This window comes from Diospyros lotus, chromosome 14 (genome assembly GCF_014633365.1).
Source record: "Diospyros lotus cultivar Yz01 chromosome 14, ASM1463336v1, whole genome shotgun sequence".
Lineage (NCBI taxonomy): Eukaryota > Viridiplantae > Streptophyta > Magnoliopsida > Ericales > Ebenaceae > Diospyros > Diospyros lotus.
In genome coordinates, this window is record NC_068351.1 from 8558113 (window position 1) to 8582896 (window position 24784).

Below are 24784 nucleotides of genomic sequence, written 5' to 3' on the forward strand. Positions count from 1 at the left end.
TTCTCTGATTGTGTTTTTGCGTCGCGTGATGTACTTCCTTAATTGGGATCCGTTTGGGGACTTCTTCTAGCAAGGTTTGATCGCAGGTTGTTCTTCTTCCTGATTGGATTTTCGGTTGGGTCTGTCCATGGATTGGGCATCCGTTTGGGCAGGTTCGGTTGGGGGTTCTTCGGATGGGGTCTGCTTGCGTGCTGGGATTTCCGATTAATGGCTTTGGCTGTTTGCTGCGTCCACGAATCGTATTTTTCTGCTCGATATTGCTGCTGGTTCATGTATGGGGTGCTGGTTAATGTGATCTTTAGTTGGATCTGGCATTTCCGGCTTTGATCGTCTTTTTTTCCTTATGCGTGATAATTTCAGAAGCTGTTCGGTGCGTATTTTCAATGGATTCTTGTGTGGAAGCAGGTTGGATTTTCCGTTTTTGGTGTCTGCTCGGTTGAGTCCATGGTAACTTCTGTTCGTGCAAGGTTTCCGATGGTGGACGAATTGAGGCTCACAGGTTGTGTTCTCTGGTCTGGGGTTCTCTCGAAATGGGTCTGGTCGCGGAGAGCTCGATCCGATTGACCAATCCGGTTGGGTGGATCCTTGATTGGGTTCTGTCCGTGTGGGGGGTGTCTGCTCGGTTGTTGCTCGCGGGTTGGGATCCTTGATTTGGGTATCCGACTGATGTGGGTTTTTGTTGCTCGCGGGTTGGGATCCTTGATTTGGGTATCCGACTGATGTGGGTTTTTGTTGCTCGCGGGTTGGGATCCTTGATTTGGGTATCCGATTGATGTGGGTTTCTGATTGGGCATCCAGTTTGTTGCGTGATGACCAGATCTGGATCGCGCTGGTGCTCCATTGATGGTCTCCTGCTAGCTTGAAGGTTCTCCTTGCGGATTCTATCGTGGTGGGTTTCTGATCGGTGGGGCCCAGTTGGTCCTTGGATGTCCACGGCTATTCTGGTGTGTGTTTTGAAAATTCAATTTGAATTTTCAATGTTTGTTCGCGGCTGATCTGGCATGTTTGAAAATTCAAATTTGAATTTTCATTGCGTCTTGCCTTAGCGGGTGCTTGCTTTGTCAGTATGTTCTGGCAGGTTCTGACCATCTGTTTTGGCAGATTGATTGGCTGCTACCATTTGACTTTTCCAGCTGTGATGTGAGGGATCCAGATTGATCGGAGATGTCATTTGGGCTTATGCACATGGGCCCGATTGGGATTTTTACTTTGGGCCTTCATGTATGGTTTTGCACCAGCGCGTGGGTCCGGTTCCAATTGGATTCGCTGGCTGGTTGCTGTGTGCGGATTTAAATATTTTGCAAAGTCATTGTTGTTTGTATTGTATGTTTTATTCACTGCATCTCGCGGGCCACTGGCTTTTGCGTCTTGTCATTGTATCATCCTGGGTATGCCCAATGATATCTTGTACACTTTTTAATCTATATATATTTATTTTTTATCAAAAAAAAAAGGGTTGGATTGAAATGGTAAAAAAATATTAGAGTAGTCAACGCATAGTCTAGAGGGGAAAAGTAGTATTTCTATTTTTTTTAATTTAAAAATTATGTAAAACTTTAAAATTAAATAATATTTGGAGGAGAGGAGGAATGTGTTTTATAATAGTTAAAAATATGATAGTTATTAGAGGGTAAAATTATAAAATAATTGATCAACTAAGTTATGTCCAGAATTTTGAGAAAAATTGAGAATTTTTTTAAAATGCTGTTAAATAATATTTAAACTCGACAGTTTAACCTTTAAATTTTTAACATATCTATAATTAACTAAATAAACTATAGAAAGCTTAACGTTTGATAGTTTATAAACAGTAAAACCGCCTGGCCAAACACCTAGAAGTCCACTCCCAAAATGACAGGAGCAGGAATCAGCCCCGCTGCCATTGGTAGCCATCAAAAAGCTTTTAGAGCAGTGTTAGATTGGAAGAAAGATTCATTTCAAGTCCTCCACGACTACTTCAAATGGCAAGGCGGTCTGGCGCATGTCGACGCGCACGGCAACACGATTCTCCATTTTCTGGCCATCAACGGCAATGAATCGGCTTTCAAAGAACTCTCTGTCCTGTTGAGCCGGGAAATGCTGAAGAAAGGGAACTTCAAAGGCAACACGACCTTGCACGAAGCCGCGAGGTTTGGGCGACGCAAAGTCGTAGGAATCATATTGAAGAAGGATAAAGGCTTGGCTTTGGCACGCAATAGTTTGGGCGAGACGCCGCTTTATGTTGCCGTTGCATCAGGGAAGAAAGATGTGTTCGATTGCTTGATGGAACTAAACAAGGACAACGTACCAACACCGAGAAATGACGGCTGCACTATCCTTCATGCCGCCGTCATCGGAGAATATTATAGTAAGTGTCTTCTTCTTACCACTCAAGTTGTAGCTCAGTGACAGCTACTAGCCTATGTGAGTTTTTGAGATCTCGAATTCAAATCTCGGTTACTTTCTCACTAGATTCCAAATTGTATAATTTTATTTAGGGTTTGTCTTCTCATGTTGAGCAGGTCTAGCATTGGAGATAGTGAATTCATTTCCAAATCTTGCTCAAGCACGGGACGAGAAAGGATTAACTGCACTGAATCTGCTAGCCAGCAGACCTCATTCCTTTAAAAGCCGGTCAGCATATTCATTCCTAAGTCTTGGAAGTAGATCTTACATCCCGGTGCAACTTATTCGCTGTTTGATCTATCTTTGTGAGTATTAATCTACGCTGACGGATATGTGTTGCTTTCTAATTATTTATAGGTTTGTTTTCTTTTCATTAGTTCTATGTATGTTTTGTATGCGGATTTGGTTTTTATGTATTGTACCTTGACCACAGGCATTCCACCAACGTCGCCTTTGTGGCTTACCAAACTAACATCGGGTATTTGCTTTACTTATTCAGCTTTATTTTGGTTTTGTTGTCACATAACAGTATATATGTAAATTCTATGCACAAGCTTCATGGTGCTTGTAGGTTGCTTTGCCAATAAAAAAGAAGCTTTATAGTACAAGCACTACAGCTTTATCGATTCACTTCTACTTGTAGAAGATTTGCTGAGAGAGAATTTTTCTTTGATTTAAAACTGCAAGAACAACTCTATCAAGTAGACTTTTTATTTGGTTAAAAGATAGAATTTCTTCTATACTTCTAAATCATTCTTAAGGCTTGTTTATTACACTAAAAATCTTTAAGACTTTTGAGTGTTTTGTTGTCTTTGACAGTTACTGTTGGGAACCGATAACACAAACCTTAGGGTCTTACAATAGTTTCAATCACAAACACATGATGAACAAAATAGGGAGCATAAACATACATACATCGAGCAGAAATGAAACAGAAAAGCAAAACGACGAGGCAAAGATTTTTACCGTGGTTTAGCCAAAATATGGTTACGTCCACGTTGAGCTCTGGTGAGAAGAGCTCACTGCACTAAGAATAGAATTGAAGAATATATCCACATGAAACCCTCTTAATCTCTCTGTACAAACTGTGGTTCGAGAATCAAAACTTGCCTAATAATCACTTAATACAGATCAAAGGCAAAACCTATCAAACCATTAAACGCAATCTATATAGATCCTTTACAAAGAATAAATAGAGAGCAAACCAGAGAAAAAACCTTAGCCCGAAGGCGAAGACTTCACTTCCTTTCTCTCGATCTTTCTTTTTCCCCTTTTTGTTTCTTTCTTTCTTGCCTTTTTCATCTCTTTCCTCTGGCCTGGTTCACATCTCGAGGGGCGGGATTAAAAACGATGATGGATGGCTGGGATCAAGTCTCATAAAGCATGGATGAAAAAGTTAGGATTCAATTGTGCAGGCACGATGATTATTCCAACAGAAATGGCAGGCGGGCAAGGAATATGATCGGGCAAGAGAGGGTAGACGGGCGCCATCAGGGAGCTGCTGATGGTTGCCATGTGCTACCATCCAACAGCTGTCAAATGGCAAGCTACGGTTGCTGCACGTGGCCCTCCAACCAGCATAAACCCAACAACATCGTTTGGGGCTTCACTATCAACAATCTCCACCTTGAAGCTCCAAACTTATAGGTGAATCCAGATTCTCTCAAGTGTAGCATGCATCAATTCTCACCTTCATGGCTCTGGTTGATTAAATCAACCAATTCTCACGTGCAGCAAATCCAAACAGTGCTTGAATTTGGTTGTAGTTAGGACTTTTATCCCCATATCAATTGGGTTATCTTCTGAAGGCACCTTCAAAATCCTCACAGTGCCATTAGCTATTAAATCTCTAACATAATGATACTTTACCTCCATGTGCTTGGTTTGTCATGATATACCGGGTTCTTGGATAGGCGAATGGCACTTTGACTGTTTGAGAGCACCATCACTTTGCTTTGGAGTAAGTGGATCTCCTTGATTAAGCTTTGAAGCCATATAGCTTATTTGAAAGCGTCAGTCACAGCAACAAATTCAGTCTCGGTGGTGGACAAAGCCACCAGAGGCTGAAGTTGGGATTTCCAACTGATACAATTTCCACCAAAGGTGAAGAAGTATGCAGTGGTTGACTTCCTTGAGTCCTTATCACCTGCAAAATCAAAGTCTACATATCCCACAAGATTAAGAGTATCAAATCTCCTTCTATAACATAGGCCAATGTCTACAGATCCATTAATATACCTTAACATATGTATTTCAATGCATCTCAAAGTGGTTTCCCCGGATTTGACATATATCTACTAAGCAAAGATATTGAGTATGCAAGATTTGACTTAGTACTAATCATTGAATACATAATAGCTCCGATTGCATTGGCATAGGGGATATTTTCTGTAATACTCCATGTTTGTAGAGGTTACCACGTAATTTGGATAGATTTAGAATACCGAAAAATTGGCTTGATAGCAGTTATAAGTATCGAATCGACTGCAGTGAATGCCTCGGAGTGAAATTGTCTAAGGAAAATTATATGGTTTCGATGAGCGTTTCGAGATAGAATTTATAGTATCGAAAGAAATTAGATCAGGAATAGTTTTTGATACAGCTAAAATACAACTACTATTTAGGCTGCAAAACCTAATCATTGTAGGAGACTCTCGAAAAATCAACGGAACCTTGGGGGGGTTCCGATTTTTCGTAATAAGCAACCCTTCAGTGGTTTCGAGATGAAACGATAACTCGATGAGGACACTATGGCAAAATCGTCTGTATCGAGTTAATCTTTAGTTATTAATTTTGTATTTTTGGTGTTATAATGTAAATTAATTCAATATTTGAGAGTATAATTGTAATTACAAAATTAAGAAGTGAAATAGGGTTAAAAAATAGGATTTAAATATATAATTTTTCAATTTTTATAATTTAATATATAATTATATATATATGTACGCAGAGGCCATGTCTCTGTAAAGCAACCCAGGCACGCAATGGCCATGCCGTACAACCCATGCATGCCCCCTAAAAATGGTGGCCACACCTCTGCCAAATGATGGCTGTCATGAAGTGTTTTTCACGTAAAGAAAGTATGGGCAGAAAGAGAGAAAGAGAGAGCTATTAAGGGCTTATAAATAGGGAGCGAGTGGTTGAAAGCAATTGGAGAAGAAGAAGCATGAGAGCTTGGGCCAAGAGCTTCGAATAGAGGGAGCTCGAGCTTCGGGAGAGAGAGAGAGAGAGAGAGAGAGAGCTGAAGCCATGAGAATGGCCAGAAGCAGCAAAGCCGCGGCCATGGCAGCCATGGTTGTGAGCTCCAGCTGCTAGGCAGCAATGGGGTGATCAGGTAGCTCCCGAGGAGCTTCCAGCAAGGTGCAGTGACGACCTTCGAGCTTGGAGGAGGTCGTGAGGCGGTTGGGAGAAGCTGGCGCAGCCATGGCCGCAACTAGCCACGGCCAACGACAGCTGCGGGCAGCTCCAATAGCGGCGCGACAATGCTGGGCGGTGCATGTGTGCGTGTGGGTGAGGTCGGTGCAACGGCCAATGAAGGCCTGGCGATGGCGCGAGGTGGCAGCTGGGCATAGCGCATGAGGCAGAGAAGAGAAGGAGGAAGAAGAAGAAGAAGAAGAGAATGAAGAAAAAAAGAAAGAAGGAAAAGAAAGAAACAGAAAAGAAAAGAAAGAAAAAGAAGAAAAAATAGAAAAATTCTCGAAAAAAACCCGAAAAATAGGGTTTGGATATTTCCTAATATTCTGGAGATTTTGGGCGAGAAAATAATTTGGACACGCGTTTTGAGGATATGACACGCATACTGAGGAAGTCGGAGAGACTAAGTCAAGGTAAGTAAAATTCCCTAAAAAATTTAAGAAATTCAAGAATATTATTTTATGAATTTTCATAGTAAAATATTTGAGAAAATATTTGAAAAATATTTAGTTTGGATTTATTGAGGAAAATTAAAAAGAAAATTAAAGAAAATATTAGAAATTATGAAAAATATAGGCTTTAATATTTATTTAAATAATTATGGTGATTAGGATGTTTTGAGCTTTAAGTTGTAGTGACTTGTCAAATTTTGAGATTGGCACGCAAATCGAGGCGATGCACGAGGCAATGCACGAATATCGAGGTAACCTGGTAAGCTTGAGAAGGTAAGTGGTACTTTCAAATTAAATTTAGTTTTAAGGAAAAAATGCTTGGTTTGTAATTGATTTATGTTTTTTAAAAAAAAAATCGATCATCGAGAATGCTTTCATCATATTGACATATTTCGATATGTATCCATCACGTAGATTGCATACATGACATGCTATGAAATGCATATGTACACGTTGATATCATTGATCACATGCATTGAGGCCGTAGGGAGTATGAACTGGCATTGCTACTTTACCAAGGGTGCCCCCAGACACCCCGGTTTCGAAAGAGGCCTACGATGAGTAAGACATTGTATACGCACATAATAAAGCATTATGTACCCTTACTTAGATGGTTCATCATCTAACTTGAGTTTTTCCCCTTGAATATTCAAACATTCCAGATAGAGAATATAGCAGAAACAAAGATGAATGATGCATGAAATGACACTTAACAAAGTGTATGATGAATGGTATGTAGAGTTGAATGTATGTGATTTAGCCCATGTATTTAAGTTTTGTTACTTTGAATTCTGAACGTCTTAAGGAATAATAATGTATAATCTTATTTAGGGTTAATGTTATTTGAGAACTTAAGGTATGCATTAAGTTATGTTGAGGAACGATGATCTGAATTTCGATTAATGTTAAGGTATCAGGTTCGATCCTTGCTTCTGCATTTGATGTATACAATGATTCTCTTTTGAGATTGATGTATGGGAATTTTGGGACGGATACAAAGAATGATGTGATTTAGGATTAGTTTGAAAGCAAAAAAAAAAATTATTGTCCTAGAATTATTCGAAGTTTATAACGCGCCCGGGAAAGCAGGGCGTTACATTTTCCATTTTAATTAATTCTGAATTAGATGTGGGACATTGAGATTTAGATAAAGAAAAATGACCAGCTAAGGGAACTCCTACAATTTTACAATTTTGCATACCAAATCTTCGAATAGCTTTAATAAGATAGTTATGTTGATGAATTTTCAAGGTTGATTTACTTCTTTCTCTCTCTATTGTCATTCCTAGAATTTTCCTAGCAGGTCCTAGGTCCTTCATATCAAAATTAGTGTTTAACATTGACTTTAATTCACTAATTTTTTCTTTGGACTTACTGATTATCAGGATATCATCTACATACAACAGTAGATAAACAGGAATACCAGTGAGAATGAAGTAAAAACAGTTATCATATTGACTTCTTTCAAAACCAATCCCTAGGATAAAACTATCAAACTTTTTATACTATTGTCTTGGGGATTGTTTTAAGCCATACAAAGATTTTTTTAGTAAACATACATGTTCAGGATGAGTATGATTAATATAATCAGTTGACTGAACCATATAAATACATTTATCAAGGTCACCATGTAAGAAAACTGTTTTAACATCTAATTGTTCTAATTCTAAATCAAATTGAACAACAACAGCAAGTATAATGCGAATGGTCTTAAATTTTACTACTAGTGAGAAAATTTTATTGTAGTCTATACCTTTCTTCTGAGTAAAACCCTTAGCAACTAATCTAGCTTTATATCTAAGTGGGTCAGTGGGAGACATACTTTCTTTTAATTTGAACAGCTATTTGCACTGGATCAATTTCTGTTTCTGTGGTCTCAGGACCAATTTCCAAGTTCCATTTACCTTGAGGGAGTTCATTTCCTCATCCATGGCTTGACGCCATTTAATAGAGTCTTTGGAGCTGACAGCCTCCTCATATGAGGTTGGCTTACTCTCCTCAACTCTTTTCCAGCAATTAAAGCACAATACACTAAGTCTGAGTAAACATACTTTGTAAGGGGTCTAGAAACCCTCTTGCTCCTATTACGTGTAAGCTGATAGTCACTGAGATCTTAAGGTGAGTTATTATGCTCCACCTCAATCTCAGGTTCTTCCTCTTGTTCCTCTTGATCATCATCATGATTAGAGGTGTTTTTATGATGAGACATAGGCAAGGTAACATTTGGTTGATTAGGTTCAGATGAGGCTGGAGCAATTGGCAGGTCATTACTTCCTGCTGGTTGCTCCACCTCAATCTGAGATCCCCCTAACACAATAAAATCATCTAGATTTTGTTGAGTGTTTGTTTCTTTTAGGTTGATGGTCTTATAAAGAAAAACATTTTCATTAAAGATACATCTCTACTGATTATGATTTTGACTCCAGCAGATTCCCTATCCCATAACCTATATCCCTTGGTACCTTCTTGGTAATCAACAAACACACATTTGATGGACCTAGGTTCAAGTTTACCTTCAGACTAATGAGCATAGGCTTCACAGTAAAATACTCTTAGGTAATTTAAATTTAACTTCCTACCAGTCCAATTTTCCTCAAGGCATTTAAAATTTAAAATAGTAGAAGGACTTCTATTTACTAAATGGGCTGCAATAGATAGAGCCTCACCCCAAAATGACTTAGACATGTTAGATGTGAATAATAGGCACCTAACTTTTTCAAGTAGGGTTCTGTTCATTTGTTCAGCTACCTTATTTAATTTGTTAGGGAGTGTTCCTAACTATTTTGTGTCTAAGTATACCTTGATCATTACAGAAAGTAACAAAGGCTCTACTGCAGAACTCAAGACCATTGTCAGTTCTAAGTGTTTTGATTTTCCTATCTATTTGGTTTTTTACCATTGTTTTCCAGATTTTAAACTTCTATAGGGTTTGATCTTTTGATTTTAATAGAAACACCCAGATCTTTCGAGTAAAATCATCCAGAATAGATAGAATGTACATATTACCACCAAAGGTGGCGACTTGAGAAGGCCCCTGTAGGTCAGCATGAAGATATTCTAGGCATGCCTTTGCCAGGTGAGTTCCCTTATGGAAACTCAGCCTATGTTGCTTGCCCATAACACATGGTTCACAAAAGTCGAGGGACCCAACAGGCATTGATCCAAGGTAACCTTGGTTTGACAGTGCCTGAAGACCTTTCAAGCTCATATGGCCAAGCCTCAGGTGCCATAGATCTGTCTTATCAGTATTAGCTATGCAGGCAGAATGCATGTTAGCAGGGGAAGAGTAACAACCATTCAAAATGTACAAGCCATTTTTCTTAGTACCAGACAAGATAAGATTATCATCTTTAAGAACATGCAGGAAACCGTTTTCTGCTTTATATGAATAACCTAACTCATCAAGTGTGCCAAGAGATATTAAATTTCTTTTTAAATCTGGTACATACCTTACATCAATTAGAATTCTAATTTTATTATCATGCAATTTTAAAGATATGTTGCTTATTCCTTGGACACTACATGACTAGTTATTGCCCATGAAAACAGTACCAGTTTCCCTTTGATTAAAATTTTGAAACCATTCTCTATTGGGGAACATATGAAAAGAGCAATTAGAATCCATTATCCATTCATTTTTAGCAGATAAATAAGAGACATTTAGAACTTCAACTAAACAATTAGAGATTCCTGCATTTACATATTTGTATTTCCCCCCTATTTTTTGTTTCTTAATAAAATCATAACAATACTTCTTAATATGACCCTCATTTCCACAGTGATAACACTTCCATTTTTGTTTGCCCTTCTTGTCTTTCTTTTTACCCTTTTACCTTGACCTATTAGGGTGATCATTGTTACTGGTAAAGTATTTTTTCTCATTCTTACTCTTTACAAACAAATTATTGTTAGATTTCTTAGATGTTCCTAGTTCCAATTCTCTAGCTTTAATACCCGAGATAACAAGGTCTAGACTAAGTATAATGCCAGTATACCTCAATGCATGCTTTACAACATCATAGTCATCAGGTAATGAATTTAACAAAATCATTGCTTCACTTGTGTCACCTAATGCTTGATTAGTACCTCTAAGTAATAATGCAAGCCTAGTAAATTCGTCTATGTTCTCATCCATTGACTTAGATGTATTCATTTTGAAATTAAACAGCATACCTTTCAAATAAACTAAATTAGGTGTAGACATTACAGAGTATAACGAATCTAATTTGTTTCATAAATCAATAGGAGTAGACATACCATCTACCTTGTGTATGACAATGTCACCAAGGTGAAGGAAAATGAGGTTGAATGCCTCTTCTCTTACCTCTTGTGAAACCCCGTTTTGGCATAAGGCGGCCACGTCATTTAAATGAGAATTAAATATCGAAAACGGACTTAATAGCATAAATAAGCTGCCGAATCAATCGAAGGGAGTGCCCCGAGACTTAGATATCAAAGGAAAATAGGATAGTAGTAATGAGCAAGTCAGGAAGTGATTTTTAGTATCGGAAGAAACTGGATTGGAAACAGTTTTCGATACAGCGAAAATACAGCTAGGTGTAAGGCCGAAAAACTAAATAATCGCAGGGGCCTTCCGGGAAGTCAACGGAACACCGATGAGGGTCATATTTGGTGTATTAAACAACCCTTAAGTGGTTTTTGGAAGAAGCAATCGGATTTATGGCCGAAACGAAAATTCGGGCCAAAGTGCAATTTCTTAAAATTTTTCGAATCGGTCGGAGGGAGGTCGAAACGATGATTTCTCGGAATCTTCAAAAGAAGAAGTGTGAGTTTTGGAAAGTGAGGGTCCTAATGGTAATAAAAGAAAGTTCAGGGGTTGATGAAAATGGGGCTAAGTGCAATAAAGCAAAAGTTGAGGGCAAATTGTAATTTTGCAAAACTTGGGATAGCCATGGCCGACCGCCGACAGGGGGGGTTTCCGACCTCGGGGAGTCCAAGGGAACGGTCGGGCAAGCGTGGGGAGCCAAGCCACGTCGTCGGCAAGCACGAGAATGGTCGAATTTTCAAGAAATCCGACCACAAGCGGTCGGATTGTTGCGGCATAGCCGCGACTTGAAAATTGATATTTTACTCTTGAAAAATAAAATAATGGTTTTGATAATGACTATATGAAAATCAATCTCTAAATCTTTATGAGTAAGTATATATATATGGACAAAGTTTTTTTAATCAATCTATATGAATGAGAAAAGCAATCTTTAAATCTCTTTGAGCAAAGTTATGAAAATTTATATAGCAGAAATGTTAAAGTGTGGTTGAGTGTATTTAGATTCAAAATAAATATGTTTTTAATAATCTCAACTTGTTTTCAAAAGAATCGAAATGAGGATTTGTTTAGTTTTCATTTTTTCTAAATGGATAGTCGACTATGTGATTTAATGCTGTTGATTATGCTTGAAAATAGTCGACTATGTTATAAGGATAGTCGACTGTGCTGATTTGATCTGTTGACTATTTAAGGCTTCTATCGACTATTTTTCAGTCTGTCGACTATGACTTTTCATCTGTCGACTATTTTTGTTCATAAAATTCAAAAATCTCTTCACATTTTTGCAATAGTCGACTATGCATATGCATCTGTCGACTATGAGATTTTTGTGTTATAAGATAGTCGACTATGCATTTTTGTCTGTCGACTATGTTTTGTTTTATTTGTAAAATTAATCAACTATGCATTTTCTTCTGTCGACTATATCTTTTACAGAAAGCTTCCAACAACTAGTTTTTCAACTCCAACGGTCACAAACGGCTACATTTCTCTTCAATCTTTTGGGAAGCTTATAAATACAAGTCATGGATGATCAAGAGAAGGCTAATGGATGGAAAGGAAATTATTTGAGCTTACATCGTATACACATTTGTATTTATATTGACTGTGCTTTAATTTTCACTCTTCAAGATTTTGATCTTCACTTGTAATTATTCATTTCAAGCCTTGTATCATTTTTGAGAGACATTGTAACTAAGAGATTCATTTCTTAGATTCTGTCCAATTGTATTCTTCTTGTTTTTCCTAACTTGTGTAGCTAGAGGGCCTACTTGGTTTAAGTAGGAGGTTGTATTTCCTAGATTGTGTAGGTAGAGGGCCTACTTGTGTAAGTAGGAGGTTTTAGTGAATTGTTTTAAAATCCTTAGTGGGAGCTAAGGTAGTGGATTAGGTTTGGTTTAAGCCGAACCACTATAAATCCTTTGTCTCATTTATTCTTCTTGCTTTACATTTGTCATTTTATATGTTCTATGTTTTAAATCACTAAAACCTTAATTGGGTTAAAAAGTTTTCAAGTTCTATCAAGATTTTTAAAATATTCAATTTACCCCCCTTTTGGTGTGTGCCATAGCACCTACCCGTGCCAACAAAAATGGCCGATCGAGGCCGTTTGTCGGCGTATTGGGGTAGCCCAATGGATGGGCGAGGCGTTTAAGGCCTTGGGTCGAGTAGCCATGTCCGTTTAGAGGGCCAATTTTGGCTATAAAAAGCCAAGTCGCAAGTTAGGGTTTGGCCGAATCTGGGGCATTTTTGAGCTTCAAATCAAAGGCTCAAACGAATGAATCAGAGGCTCAAAGCATAGGGCTTTTGAATCCTATGTCTTGAAGAAGTTTTCTGGAGAGTTTCATGCATTTTAGTTAAGGTTTGAGGGGGTAATCGAGCTTGGCCGGAGTTTGGTGGCGGTAGTGTTGGCCGAGGCTTTGGCCGGCCAATCGGAGGCCTTCCGGCCGTCCTTTGGAAGAGCAAGAGGTGCCATCGGGATCGAATTCACATGGGCTTTCAAGGGGTGTGATCGGGGGCAAATTTTGACGCCGGCTGGCGAACCAGATCGTCGGAGAAGAAGGGTACGTGCAGTGCACGTGCGACTCACACGCACAGACGCGTGGGGTTCATTGTGAAGGCGTGTGAAGGCCTGGAAAAATTTGCAAAAAATTTCTAAATTCCTGAAAAATCAAATCTTGAAAAGTGTGCCATTAGTTTTGAAGTTTGGCCTTCTGGTGTCTCGATTTTAGCATCGAAGAGCCTCGTTTTGCGTGATATCGAAGCATCGAGGTAAGATCAGTAATTTTCCTTTGAAGATATTTGATTATTATGAATTTTGGTGAAGTAAGATTTGAGGAAATTATTTATTTGGAATTTATTGAGGAAAATTGGAGAAAATAAGAAAATATGAGGAAATTAAGGAAAAATGACATGTTGATGCTTATGGAGATAAATATGATGTCTAGGGTGCCTTGAGGCCCGAAGTGAGGTAGCTTTTGCGAAAATTGAGGTTGGGCGCGCTAATCGAGGTGGTGCGCGCTTTTCGAGGAAAAGTTAAGTTGCGTCTGAAGGTGAGTTGTTCGCCCCAAAACTGGATTTGTTTATGTAAAGGATTTGATATGTGAGTGTTCTAACTTGAAAATGGTTTTGTGAGTGGTTCTACTGGAAAAACTCGTTTTATGGCATGTGAATGGTTTTGTGAGTAGCTTTACTCGCATAAAAATAACTTTGTTTGTTCATGAAAATGGTTTTGAGGCATGTGAACGGTTTTAACGTACGGTAAATGTTTTATGAGGGTCTTACCCTAAACTGGATTTGATTTCGAGAAAATGTTTTGTTATGTTCAAGAAATAATGTTTAAATGATGCACGATTTATGATGTTGGGATTGGCACGTTTTGAGATGTTTATGTGGGATGTGTGTCGTCAACCTGTGTGAGGTACTTGAGTGGTAGCACTAGGGAAGCGTGCCAAAGGAAAATACCCACTGGGACGGGGCTGAGATGGACTTCACCCTATGGGACCAGGTGGCGGGACTACGAGTGGACACCACCCCGGATCGGTTCAAGTGGCGGGTCTGCGAGTGGGCACCACCCCGGGACCATTGAGCGGTAGTATTGTTCTCGAGGCGGACGCAGATTCCCAAGGATAGTGTTGATCATCTTGTGGCCAGGGTGTGACGAGATTTGAATTGCTTCTGGGTGTGAGCGTAAAGCCTAGCATGATATGGGGTGATACCCGAGTTCATGCGTAAGGTTGTCTCCCTTAAGCAGGGTCGTGGATGTGGCATTGGCATGTGGGGTCCAGGTACTTTTGATTGGGAACGTAATCTCTGATGTAATTGTGGTGAGCTGGGTTCCTGCGTTGATTTTGACTTTCCTGGGTAGGGAGAGGTAACGATTGTTCCCGAGATGTCGGAGAGATGCGTTGATGTTGCCCCTCTTAAGTCGGATTGCCTTGTGTCATTGTTCGATGTGGATGTGTTGCCTTTAGAGAGATTGCATTTTCTCCGGTTAGGGTTAAGTGCTATGTGGGATTCTCTTGGGCTGAGGTATGTCGGTCAGGTCGGGTTGATTTTATGATGCATGATTTGTTAAAGGTTATGTTGATGTTATCCCTATTTGCATATGTTCATGAAAATGATTTTGAGCTCTCACTTAGATGATTCAGCATCTAATTTGGACTATGTCCCTGGAATATTCAAACGTTACAGGTGAAAGCAGTGGCGCTAAAGGAAATAAAGTTATTGAGATGTAGCCGTTGATTTCATTAGAAATCATTAGTATGTATTTTGTTTATGCTCAAGGTATTAGCAGTGTTGCGAGAGATAAGACTTTATGTATTTCATTTGAAATGGCTTGTCGAACGATTTCTATGGTATGAATGAAATGAATTCGGTTATGTATGTCGAGGTTTCGATTCTGCTTCTGCTGATGTGATGATGATGTTAGCTTCAGCTTATTCTTAAGTTAATATGCTGAGAGAATGGCTCGGGATTGTCGGGATTTTGAAGTATGTTGAGTATATGATGGGTGATTAATGAGGAAAAAAAAATGTATGCCCGAAATTTCGAGAATAACGCTTGCTTTCCCCCCCCCCCCTCCTTAGGGAAATTCTGGGGCGTTACACCTCTTCTGTTCTTGCAAGCTGATCAGGTGATCATTTTTGATCATCAGCTTTTAGTGCTATCAACGCCTTATGATGAGAGAGTAAAACTCTCATCTTCTTTTTCTAGCTTTCGAAGTCTCCTTTGCCATCAAATATACCGATTTCAAATCGGGTAGACATCATCTTCGCCTTGCACGAAGTTAGCCTAGGTGGCTCTAGACACTGATGAGAACCAACACAACAAACACCTACTGATAAGGACTCTCAGAGAAACCCTAAACCACTCGCAAATAGATGACAACCCCAGAAATGGAAAAAAGGATAATCGATTGAACTTACAAACGCTAAGTGCTGATCTAAAACACGGCTTTGATGTCACTGTTGGGAACCGATAACACAAACCTTAGGGTCTTACAATAGTTTCAATCACAGACACATGATGAACAAAACAGGGAGAATAAACATACATACATCGAGCAGAAAAGAAAAACGACAAGGAGGCAAAGATTTTTACCGTGGTTCACCCAAAATAGGGTTACATCCATGTTGAGCTTTGATAAGAAGAGCTCACTGCACTAAGAATAGAATCGGAGAATACACCCACATAAAACCCACTTAATCTCTCTATACAAACTGTGGTTTGAGAATCAAAACTTGCCCAATAATCACTTAATACAGATCAAAGGCAAAACCTATCGAACCATTAAACAAAATCTATATAGATCCCTTACAAAGAATAAACAGAGAGCAAACCAGAGAAAAAACCTTAGCTCGAAGGCGAAGACTTCACTTCCTTTCTCCCTATCTTTCTTTTTCCCTTTTTTGTTTCTTTCCTTCTCACCTTTTTCGTTTGGCCTGGTTCATATCCCCAGGGGCGGGATTAAAAACGATGTTGGATGGCTGGGATCAAGTCTCATAAAGCATGGATGAAAGACTGGGATTCAACCGCGCAGGCACAATGATTATTCCAATAGAAATGGCAGGCGAGTAAGGAATATGATCAGGTAAGAGAGGGCAGACGGGCACCATCAGGCAGCTGCTGATGGTTGCCACGTGCTACCATCCAGCAGTTGTCAAATGGCAAGCTGCAATTGCTGCACGTGGCCCTCCAACCAGCATAAACCCAATGACATTGTTTGGGGCTTCACTATCAACAGTTACTTAATGATTTGAGTATGTTTTGTATATAAAACATTCAAACATAAACTTCTTTGTATTATAAAAGCTATTTTAAGATACTTAGTGCGCACATCTAGAAGCCATACCTTTAGCATTGTCAGTAAATTTGAGTATGTGATTTCTACACTGACATTAACCAGTTTTATTCAAACCTCCAAAACATCAACCTAGAGCAGAACCATGGTGAGTTGTATGTTTGTGCACGTTCAATCGAAGGAACACGAGATAGAAAATTATCTCAAAATATATAAAAAGACTTGAATGATTCCAAATATCATTAAATTACGAAACAATTTTTGATAGAGGAACAGAGAAATGCTTACTCGCCATTGGATGTATATTCTTGCCTTCAGTAGAGTTAATTGCTCATTCTTCTTGGTTTAATATAGGCCTCATCTTTTTTTTCTTAATCTACTCTTATACTTTATTTTTTGGATCAACTCTTTACTCTTATACTTTTAAGTCTATTGCTCTTGCAGGGTACAGAAGAGTGCTTAGAGGTTGGTTGTTCTAGCTTAATTTTTTCCTTTTACTTAAGGTTACTCACCAAGAAACCTATTCGTTTTGTTTGTTTTCTTTTTTTTCTCGCTAAGTGCTCACTAAGGGAGAAACTTTTTTTTTTTTTTTTTTTGAAGATTTTACTTTCCACAATGTTATTCCTTGAATCTTTAATTTCTTGTTTGTGTAGTTTCCAATTTGCTTAGAGGAGTTGATGATATAAAGCAAAAGCATGCATTGGCAGTATTGCTAGCCAAAAGATTAATTGGAGATGAAGACTGGAGCCGTTACACTTATGGTGAAAGTACAATGGAACCATATAAAGATCATGGGCAAATGAATGTCTCAGTTTCTCTACAACGGCCTAATTTGGATACTACAATTGATTCACCCAAAAATATTGGAATGAGAAATCCGCTATTTCAGGCGGTAGAAAACAGCATTGAAGAGTTGGTAGAGGAAATACTAGAAAGATTCCCAGATGCAGCCTATACAGTGGACGAGAATGGAAAGAACGTACTGCATATAGCAGTGGAGAAGAAAGATAAAAGACTCTATGACTACTTGAAGACAAAAGTTCAGGAGGATGTGATGCTAACAGCCATGGACAACCAGGGAAACACCATTCTGCATCTTGCAACAAAACAAGGAAATGGTCCTAGAATTGTTCTTGATTATATGACCCATATGGCATGGGACGTATGCTGGTTTAAGGTTCCTAGCTAAGAAATTATTTTCTTCAATACATGCAATGTGATTCAATCAAAACACTATTACATTACTTAGCCAAATGATGTGCTTACTTTATATTTTGATAGTCAACTATGTAGAATTCAAAGAAAAAAAAAACCATTGAGTTGCTAACTATTTTCTTTCTTTGGCAGCGGATATGGTATGATTCTCCCCCTAATTTCCAATACCACCGCAACATTGATGGGAAGACGGCATTTGAATTGTTTCAAGAAAATCATGTTAGCTTACGAGAAAAAGCTGAGAAGACACTCAAAGATATGAACAATGGGTTGATGTTGGTTGCTACTCTTATTGGCGCTGTCAACTATGCAACATTGTTTACCATCCCTGGAGGTTTTGTTGACGATAAAAATAGTGCAAGTTTTGGTCGTCCAAAGTTTTTTAGCACCAAGAAAGAAGATCAAGTTTTGTCATTCTTGTGGTACACTGGGGTAGCTCTATTTAGCGCTCTAATTGCCTTGACTGCCATGCTTTTGATTCAGCTGTCGAGGTTTACCAATAACGACTTCTTCATGATCTTGCCAGTGAGATACCTTGGTTCTCTGGCTGCTCTATTTATCTCCACTATCTTCACAATTGCAGCTTGTGCTCAGGCCTACGTTATCATCGAAATAAATGTCAACCCATACAAAGTAATGTGGCCAGCCATAGGTTTCCTAATCTTTATTTCAACGGACGTAGTGTACCGGACCTTTCATTACCTGTATTTTGCTTTTTGTTGTTCTGTTTTATTTGCTGGCCGAGAAGTAGCATACATCTAAGCCCTTTCATTTTCTTTTTCATTATACTAAATGCTAGCTTCGAATTGCATCATTGTTGATGGGACTTTGAGTTTTATCTTGGATAGCATTAATTTCTTGAAAAAGCATTGCACTTTTTTTTATAATTTTTAATTGCTTTTACTGAATGGTGTGAGATATCTCTTAATTAAGAACGATCTTCAATTGTTATTTGCTTCCGTAGGACGAACCCAAAACCATCATTTCCAAGTTTTGGGTTGTTGAAGTGAGAATCTTTTAATCCATTTCAGAAGACAGAACTTTTGAACCACACATTCATGTCGCTTTTTCGTTCAGTATCCGGAACATGGTATTAGATGAATGAATTAGGAAACCTAACGGGGTGAGTCTGTTTAATAACACAGGCAAAGTTTAAATTTTTTTATAATGAACTATAAATTACACGGACTGTCTGAACAAATGGAGGAGTGTACAATTAACACGCCACTGGTGGTGTTTGGATCTGCCGACACTCGGGTCCAAACCGCAGGATTATCCATTTCAATATGGCTCCTCTTCACTGGCACTTTTCACCGCTTCACTTATTCTTTACTTGGAAGTTGGAACATTGGCACCGGCTTTTTCTCCTCCTTTAACTCCATTAAACCGGTTTCGTCCCCCGTTAAGCAAAGACCACTAGACAGTTCTCCGAATCCATCTGTATAGACGGCCCAAATGGCAGCCTCAGGAACCAGCTCCACCGCCGGCGACGCCACCGTTAGCCACCACGACGCTTTCAGAGAATTGTTGAATCGACAGAAAGATCATTTACCTCCAGTCCTCGTCGACTACTTGGGGCGCCCGCAAGGGGGCCATCTGGGGCACATAGACGTCGACGGCAACACAGTTCTCCATTTTCTGGCCATCGACGGCGATGAATCCGCCTTCAAAGAACTCTCCGAAAAGGGCCTGATAACGAGCGAAATGCTGAGGAAAGGAAACTTCAGGGGCAACACGGCGCTGCACGAAGCCGCCAGGTTTGGGCACCTCAGTGTCGTCAAAATCATGTTGGAGAAGGAAGAAGGCTTGGCTTTGGCACGCAACAACTTGGGCGAGACGCCGCTTTACGTTGCTGTTGCAGCCGGTAAGAAAGATGTGTATGATTTTGTGAAGCAGAAACTAGTAGGCAAGGAAAACGATGTGACGAGGAGAAACGACGGCAGCTCTCTTCTCCACGCTGCCGTGGTCGCAGAATATTATGGTAAGATATTATAATAAAAATTTAACTGGTTAATCAATATTATTTGTTTTGATAAAGTTGTGTGATCAAACATTAATTAAGAATGAAAATGAATTTATATATGACCCATCTTAATAATAATTAAGAACAAATTAAGATGAGGTGGGGTTGTGGATTGCAGATCTGGCTTTGGAGATAGTGGAATCATTTCCCCATCTTGTAGGAGCACACGATGAGAAAGGAATAACTGCATTGAGTGTGCAAGCCAGCAAGCCGCTTTCCTTCAAAAGTGGGTCCGCGTATTCGTTCATAAATCTTGGTAGTAGATCTTTTATTCCCATACAGCTCATTCGCTGTCTGATCTATCTTTGTGAGTATCCATTCTGCCTTCACCAGTAGTACTCCTCCTCCTGCTAATTAATTGTCTGCTCCTGATCTCCTCGTATAATTGCTTTTCAATTAATTATTTTTTGTTTTAAATTTGCACCATATTAATGAAACAGGCATTATTCCACCAATGGATCAGAGAGCAATTCCCACAGGAGACGAGGAGAATCCACCTCGTAAAAATTGTTCATTTCTCCCACAACCAATTACGGAACTAAAATGGAAACTAATATCAGGTTATTTTCTGCTTTACTTATTCGACTTAAGTATTTACTTGCAGGCTTGCAGCCGTAATGCTGGGCTGAGATATGCCTCCGTTGCCTGTCTCCACCTTTGTTTTTATTTTATTTAGTTAATCTTAATTAGTTTTGGAATTTAATTTAGAATAGAAAATCAAAATCAAAATATGCATATATATATATATGTATGTATTTATGGGGGCATTTTGGTTATTTGGTCGATTCTTTTCACCCTACTCCATCAAAATTATTGAATATCAAACGTAACCACAGAATGGAATAACCTTTTTATTCCATTTTAGTTTCCATTTTTAGTCTTTGACAATATAAGTATTATTATGGTATATTGTCTTGGAAGTCATTGAATATAAATTTCTTATGATAAAAAAATATATATATTATTTGTACAAATAATTAGGTTATCAAAAAGATGACCAAAGACGCCAAATGACCAAAATGCCCTCACCCAATTTAATCTTGTTACTTCGTCGTTGTTGTTCTAAATGAATCTCGATCAAGCTTCATGAAGCCTGAACTTTTCCGTCAACGGCGTTTTGATGATCGATGATGAAATTCGATCAAATTTCATCTCGTCATTAGATATAGCATGATCTTAAAAAAAAATATCTACGAGTCCCTCCGTATTTTTTTCCTCACCTCTGCATTACAAATAATTTAGTTAGCCGCCCCATCCAACGCCTCCCCAGTCCTCTTTGGGCGGCGCCGGCGCTGCTACTATTTCCGCTTCTCCTACTCTTTGTTTCACCAACTTCGACACGTTTTCCTCATCAAATTGTTGGGTAGAGAACAGCAACAGCAATCCGGTAAGACGGAATAGTTTAGATCTGAAGAGAGAGAGTAGGGTGAGACCAGATCGCAAAGTCTGATATCCGAAATGGACTGTGATAATATCGGATATGGATTTGCGCCATTTTCTCCGGCGAGATATTATCACGTTCCATTTCCGATCTCCGACCTTGCGATCTCTTTGTGGAATATATCTGTGGAACAAACAGGTATGAAGTCTGGTGCGAATCGATTTTAATTTTTTGTTTTTATTTTGGTTAAATTTAATCAATCAACTAATACACATACACAAACACACACAAGTACTACAAATTTACAAGTATATCTTGGCTTGAAGAGAATTTGGCCTTTGCTATGTGTTTGCTTATGAAGCAATGAGCTTTATTTTGTTTACTCTTGTTAATTATTTGGTACTAAGGTGCATGTATCGTTCTTGCAGGGTACAGATGGATTCTTAGAAGAGGTTGGTTCTTCTAACTATTTTTGTTTTCTATTTTATACTTAAAATTGCTCTCTACAAAAGAAAAAAAAAAAAATCTTAATTTGCCAAGCAAATGAAACTCCCTAGCATTGTCTTTTTGTTTAATATCTTTTCTAAAAATAAAAGAAGTGCTATTGATATTAACACATTTACATGCTTTATATAAGAGTGCCATCCCATCCCAATATTCAAGAAACCAAAAAAAAGTCTATGCAAAAATTACCTCAAGTCTATAATTTAATGTTACTCTTTGGATGGACGTTTTCTTGTTGTGCAGTTTCCATTTTAATCAGAGGAGTGGATGACATAAAACAAAAGCACACATTGGCAATGTTGCTAGCCAAAAGGCTAATTGCAAAAGAAACTGATTGGAGCCATTACACGTATGGTGAAAGTTCAACCGAACCCTGGAAAAATCAAGGACAAACCGATCACTCAGTTCCTCTGCACCCTATTGAACGCCGCCCTAATTTGCATTTTGCTGCAGTTACTACTGCTAGCTCACCTAGAAATAATAGAATGAGAAATCCGCTAATTCAAGCTGTAGAGAACAGCATTGAAGAGCTGGTTGAAGCAATACTAGAAACATTCCCAGATGCAGCCTACACTGTTGACAGGAATGGAAAGAATATACTGCATATAGCAGTGGAGCAGAAAGATAAACTGTTATACGACTACTTGAAGACAAAAGTTCGCAAGGATATGATGCTGAGAGCCATTGACAACCAGGGAAACACCATTCTACATCTTGCAACAAAACAAGGAACTAGTCCTAGGATTCTTCTTGGACATTTGAACCAGATGGCATGGGATGTATGTTGGTTTAAGGTACGTACGTGCATATATATGAAATTCCTTTCTCCAACTTATGTAACTGTTAGTTTATCGAATGATGCGAATCAATCGACACAGAGAACCAATTAAGCACAGAGAGTTGCTTATTATTATTGCTCTTCTTTGGCAGCGGATATGGTATGACTCTTCCTGTCATTTTCAATACCATCGTAACTTAGATGGGAAGACCGCAAGGGAACTATTTCAGGAAAACCATGTTACCCTGCGGGAAAATGCCGAGAAGGCACTCAAAGATATGAACAATGGGCTAATGTTGGTTTCTACTCTCATTGGTACTGTCAACTATGCGACATTGTTTAGCATCCCTGGGGGTTATGTTGACGATAATGAAAGTAAAAGCTTTGGTCGTCCAAAGTTTTTTAGCACCAAAAAAGAAGATCAACTTTTGGTATTTCTATGGTACACTGGGGTAGCTCTATTTTCCTCCGTAATTGCATTGGCAAGCATGCTTGTGATTCAGTTGTCCAGGTTTACTGACGACGACTTCTTCATGACCTTGCCGCTTAAATACGTTGGTGCTTTGGCTGCTCTATTTGTCTCTGCCATCTTCACAGTTGCAGCTTGTGTTGAGACCTACCTTATTATTGAAATAAATGTCAATCCATACTATCTAATGTGGCCACTCGTAGGCTTCCTAATCCTTCTTTCTATAGACGTGGTCTACTTGACCTTTGATTACATGTATTTTGCTATTCGTTGTGCGTTTTCATTTACCGGCCAGGAAATGTAACACCTACTCCGCCAAATCTTTTTGGTTTTCTTTAGCTTGGAATTACTCTCACTGCTTAACTGTTTGAACTATATATATCTTTGAGGGCAATAATTAATTTCCTCAAAAACGCAGTGGTGATATCCAAATTTGATTTGAGTAAGGTTACCACATGTAAACACATATACCCACATGTGGTTTTGGTTTGAATAGGTCTAGTCTATTACATCATTTGATATTGGGATTTAACCAAATTACGGAGTCTTCAAGACTCTATTTTAGCCATTGGCTACCTAAATCTATTTTGGTCTGTCAACCCAATTGTGTAGTTGGCTTGATGTTAAGTTTAACCCAACTTTTTATTTAAACTATCGAGATTTAACTTTGTAGAGCTTCTGATCCATCCTAGTTTGATTGTTAAGAGTTTCACTGGGTGCAACTCTGTTTTGAGCATATCAGAGAAGATGGATATAGATAATTTGTCAAACCATGTTAAATTTGTGAATCTCTTATTAATATAAATTTATGTGAGTACATTACAAAAGTTAATCTTAAGTCTAATTATTTAACAAGTGATATAAAAGTTAATCAACTAACAATCAATATATTGCATCTGAATACCTAATAAAAACAATAACATTTCTGAAAATTGCACCACCAAGTAATCGAAATTTTGAATTCTCCACAAAAGTCACCCCCTTAGGGGACCCAAAGAGTACAACTGATGTAGCGGAAGCCTTCTAATAATCCGTTGATTCATTCACGGATACCGGATTATACGACTCAAACAATAACTCGTTGATTCTTAAAGAATACCGAATAAATTGAAGAAAATTAAGGAAAAATCTCAACAAAAATTTTATTCAAAATCAATCAATTGATTTAAAACCTCCTATAACAAAGAATTTATAGGCTATAATTTGAAAAACATTCAAAAACCCTAAATCTCGAATCTTACCAAAAAAAGCAAGATTGAGATTTTATTACAGAATTAAAAATCAGCAAAAAATAAGGAAAATCTCTCAAAACGGCATGTAAAAATTCATTCCCTAATGAAAGTTATTAGGGAATCCATTATTTCCTAAAATAGAAAAATTGCTAATTTCGAGGCTTAAACGAAGGAATTTGTCTGAAAAAGCATATGCCTCATCAACGAAACTGATGACTCGAAATCATTAGCCCGATTTTCTTAAAGTTAGCCTTTAAAATCGTCCAAATCACACTTGTCATAAAATGCTAAGGCCATCTCATCCACATCATTCCCCCCAAGGTAGAGGAAATTCGCCCTCGAATTCACAGCATCATCATTAGAAGAATCCCCAAAATAAGGAAGCAGATGCTTGACATTAAAAACATCCGCAGTACGAATATGGCTAGGAAGCTTCAAGCGATAAGCATTAGGATTTATTTTTTCCACAATCTCTACGGGTCCTATCTTCTTGGCAGCAAGCTTATTGTAGTCTCCCATAGGGAATCGATCCTTAGTTAAAACAACCCATACAAAATCCCCAACTTCAAATTCCACATGCCTTCGTTTGCGATCAACAACTTGCTTATACTGTGCATTGGAATTTTCCAGATTCTCTCGAACAACTCTGTGAATATCCTGCAAACTATCCACAAAATCAACAGCTTTGCCATGAAGTTTTGTAAACTATGGCACAGGTAATAAATCTAAAAGACCCTTAGGAAGGACAAAAAACACAACAGAAAATGGACTAAACCCGGTACTCCTGTTAATAGCATGGTTGTGTGCGAATTCTGCTTGGCATAATTTCTGATCCCAGCT

At 38.5% G+C, this 24784-nt stretch overlaps 2 protein-coding genes across 4 annotated transcripts; both read left to right on the forward strand.

Annotated features, from left to right (window-relative positions):
- The first annotated feature begins 1839 nt into the window (after positions 1-1839).
- Positions 1840-18420, forward strand: LOC127790705 (uncharacterized). 2 transcript variants are annotated; one of them, XM_052320322.1, is made up of 6 exons: positions 1840-2347; positions 2502-2690; positions 2819-2863; positions 16787-16807; positions 16996-17519; positions 17690-18420. In XM_052320322.1, the coding sequence occupies exons 1-6, from the start codon at positions 1852-1854 to the stop codon at positions 18317-18319; spliced, it is 1905 nt and encodes a 634-aa protein (XP_052176282.1). In that variant the 5' UTR covers positions 1840-1851; the 3' UTR covers positions 18320-18420. The 2 variants fall into 2 exon arrangements, with proteins under 2 accessions (XP_052176282.1, XP_052176283.1); XM_052320323.1 differs by lacking the exon at positions 16787-16807.
- Positions 18421-18918: 498 nt separating this feature from the next.
- On the forward strand, positions 18919-23099 carry LOC127790702 (protein ACCELERATED CELL DEATH 6-like). 2 transcript variants are annotated; one of them, XM_052320319.1, is made up of 6 exons: positions 18919-19538; positions 19699-19806; positions 20021-20140; positions 21390-21413; positions 21709-22259; positions 22396-23099. In XM_052320319.1, exons 1-6 carry the CDS (start codon positions 19013-19015, stop codon positions 23014-23016), a joined length of 1950 nt encoding a protein of 649 aa, XP_052176279.1. In that variant the 5' UTR covers positions 18919-19012; the 3' UTR covers positions 23017-23099. The 2 variants fall into 2 exon arrangements, with proteins under 2 accessions (XP_052176279.1, XP_052176278.1); XM_052320318.1 differs by having other exon boundaries at positions 19699-19887; positions 22396-23095.
- Positions 23100-24784: the final 1685 nt, after the last annotated feature.

Coding starts and splice junctions, on each gene's coding strand:
- LOC127790702 (XM_052320318.1), top strand. CDS start 19,013: ATGGCAGCCTCAGGAACCAGCTCCACCGCCGGCGACGCCACCGTTAGC. Junction 20,141..21,389: donor AAAATGGAAACTAATATCAG/GTTATTTTCTGC, acceptor TCGTTCTTGCAG/GGTACAGATGGATTCTTAGA. Junction 21,414..21,708: donor CAGATGGATTCTTAGAAGAG/GTTGGTTCTTCT, acceptor CTTGTTGTGCAG/TTTCCATTTTAATCAGAGGA.
- LOC127790705 (XM_052320322.1), top strand. CDS start 1,852: ATGACAGGAGCAGGAATCAGCCCCGCTGCCATTGGTAGCCATCAAAAA. Junction 2,864..16,786: donor GCTTACCAAACTAACATCGG/GTATTTGCTTTA, acceptor TTGCTCTTGCAG/GGTACAGAAGAGTGCTTAGA. Junction 17,520..17,689: donor GGGACGTATGCTGGTTTAAG/GTTCCTAGCTAA, acceptor TTTCTTTGGCAG/CGGATATGGTATGATTCTCC.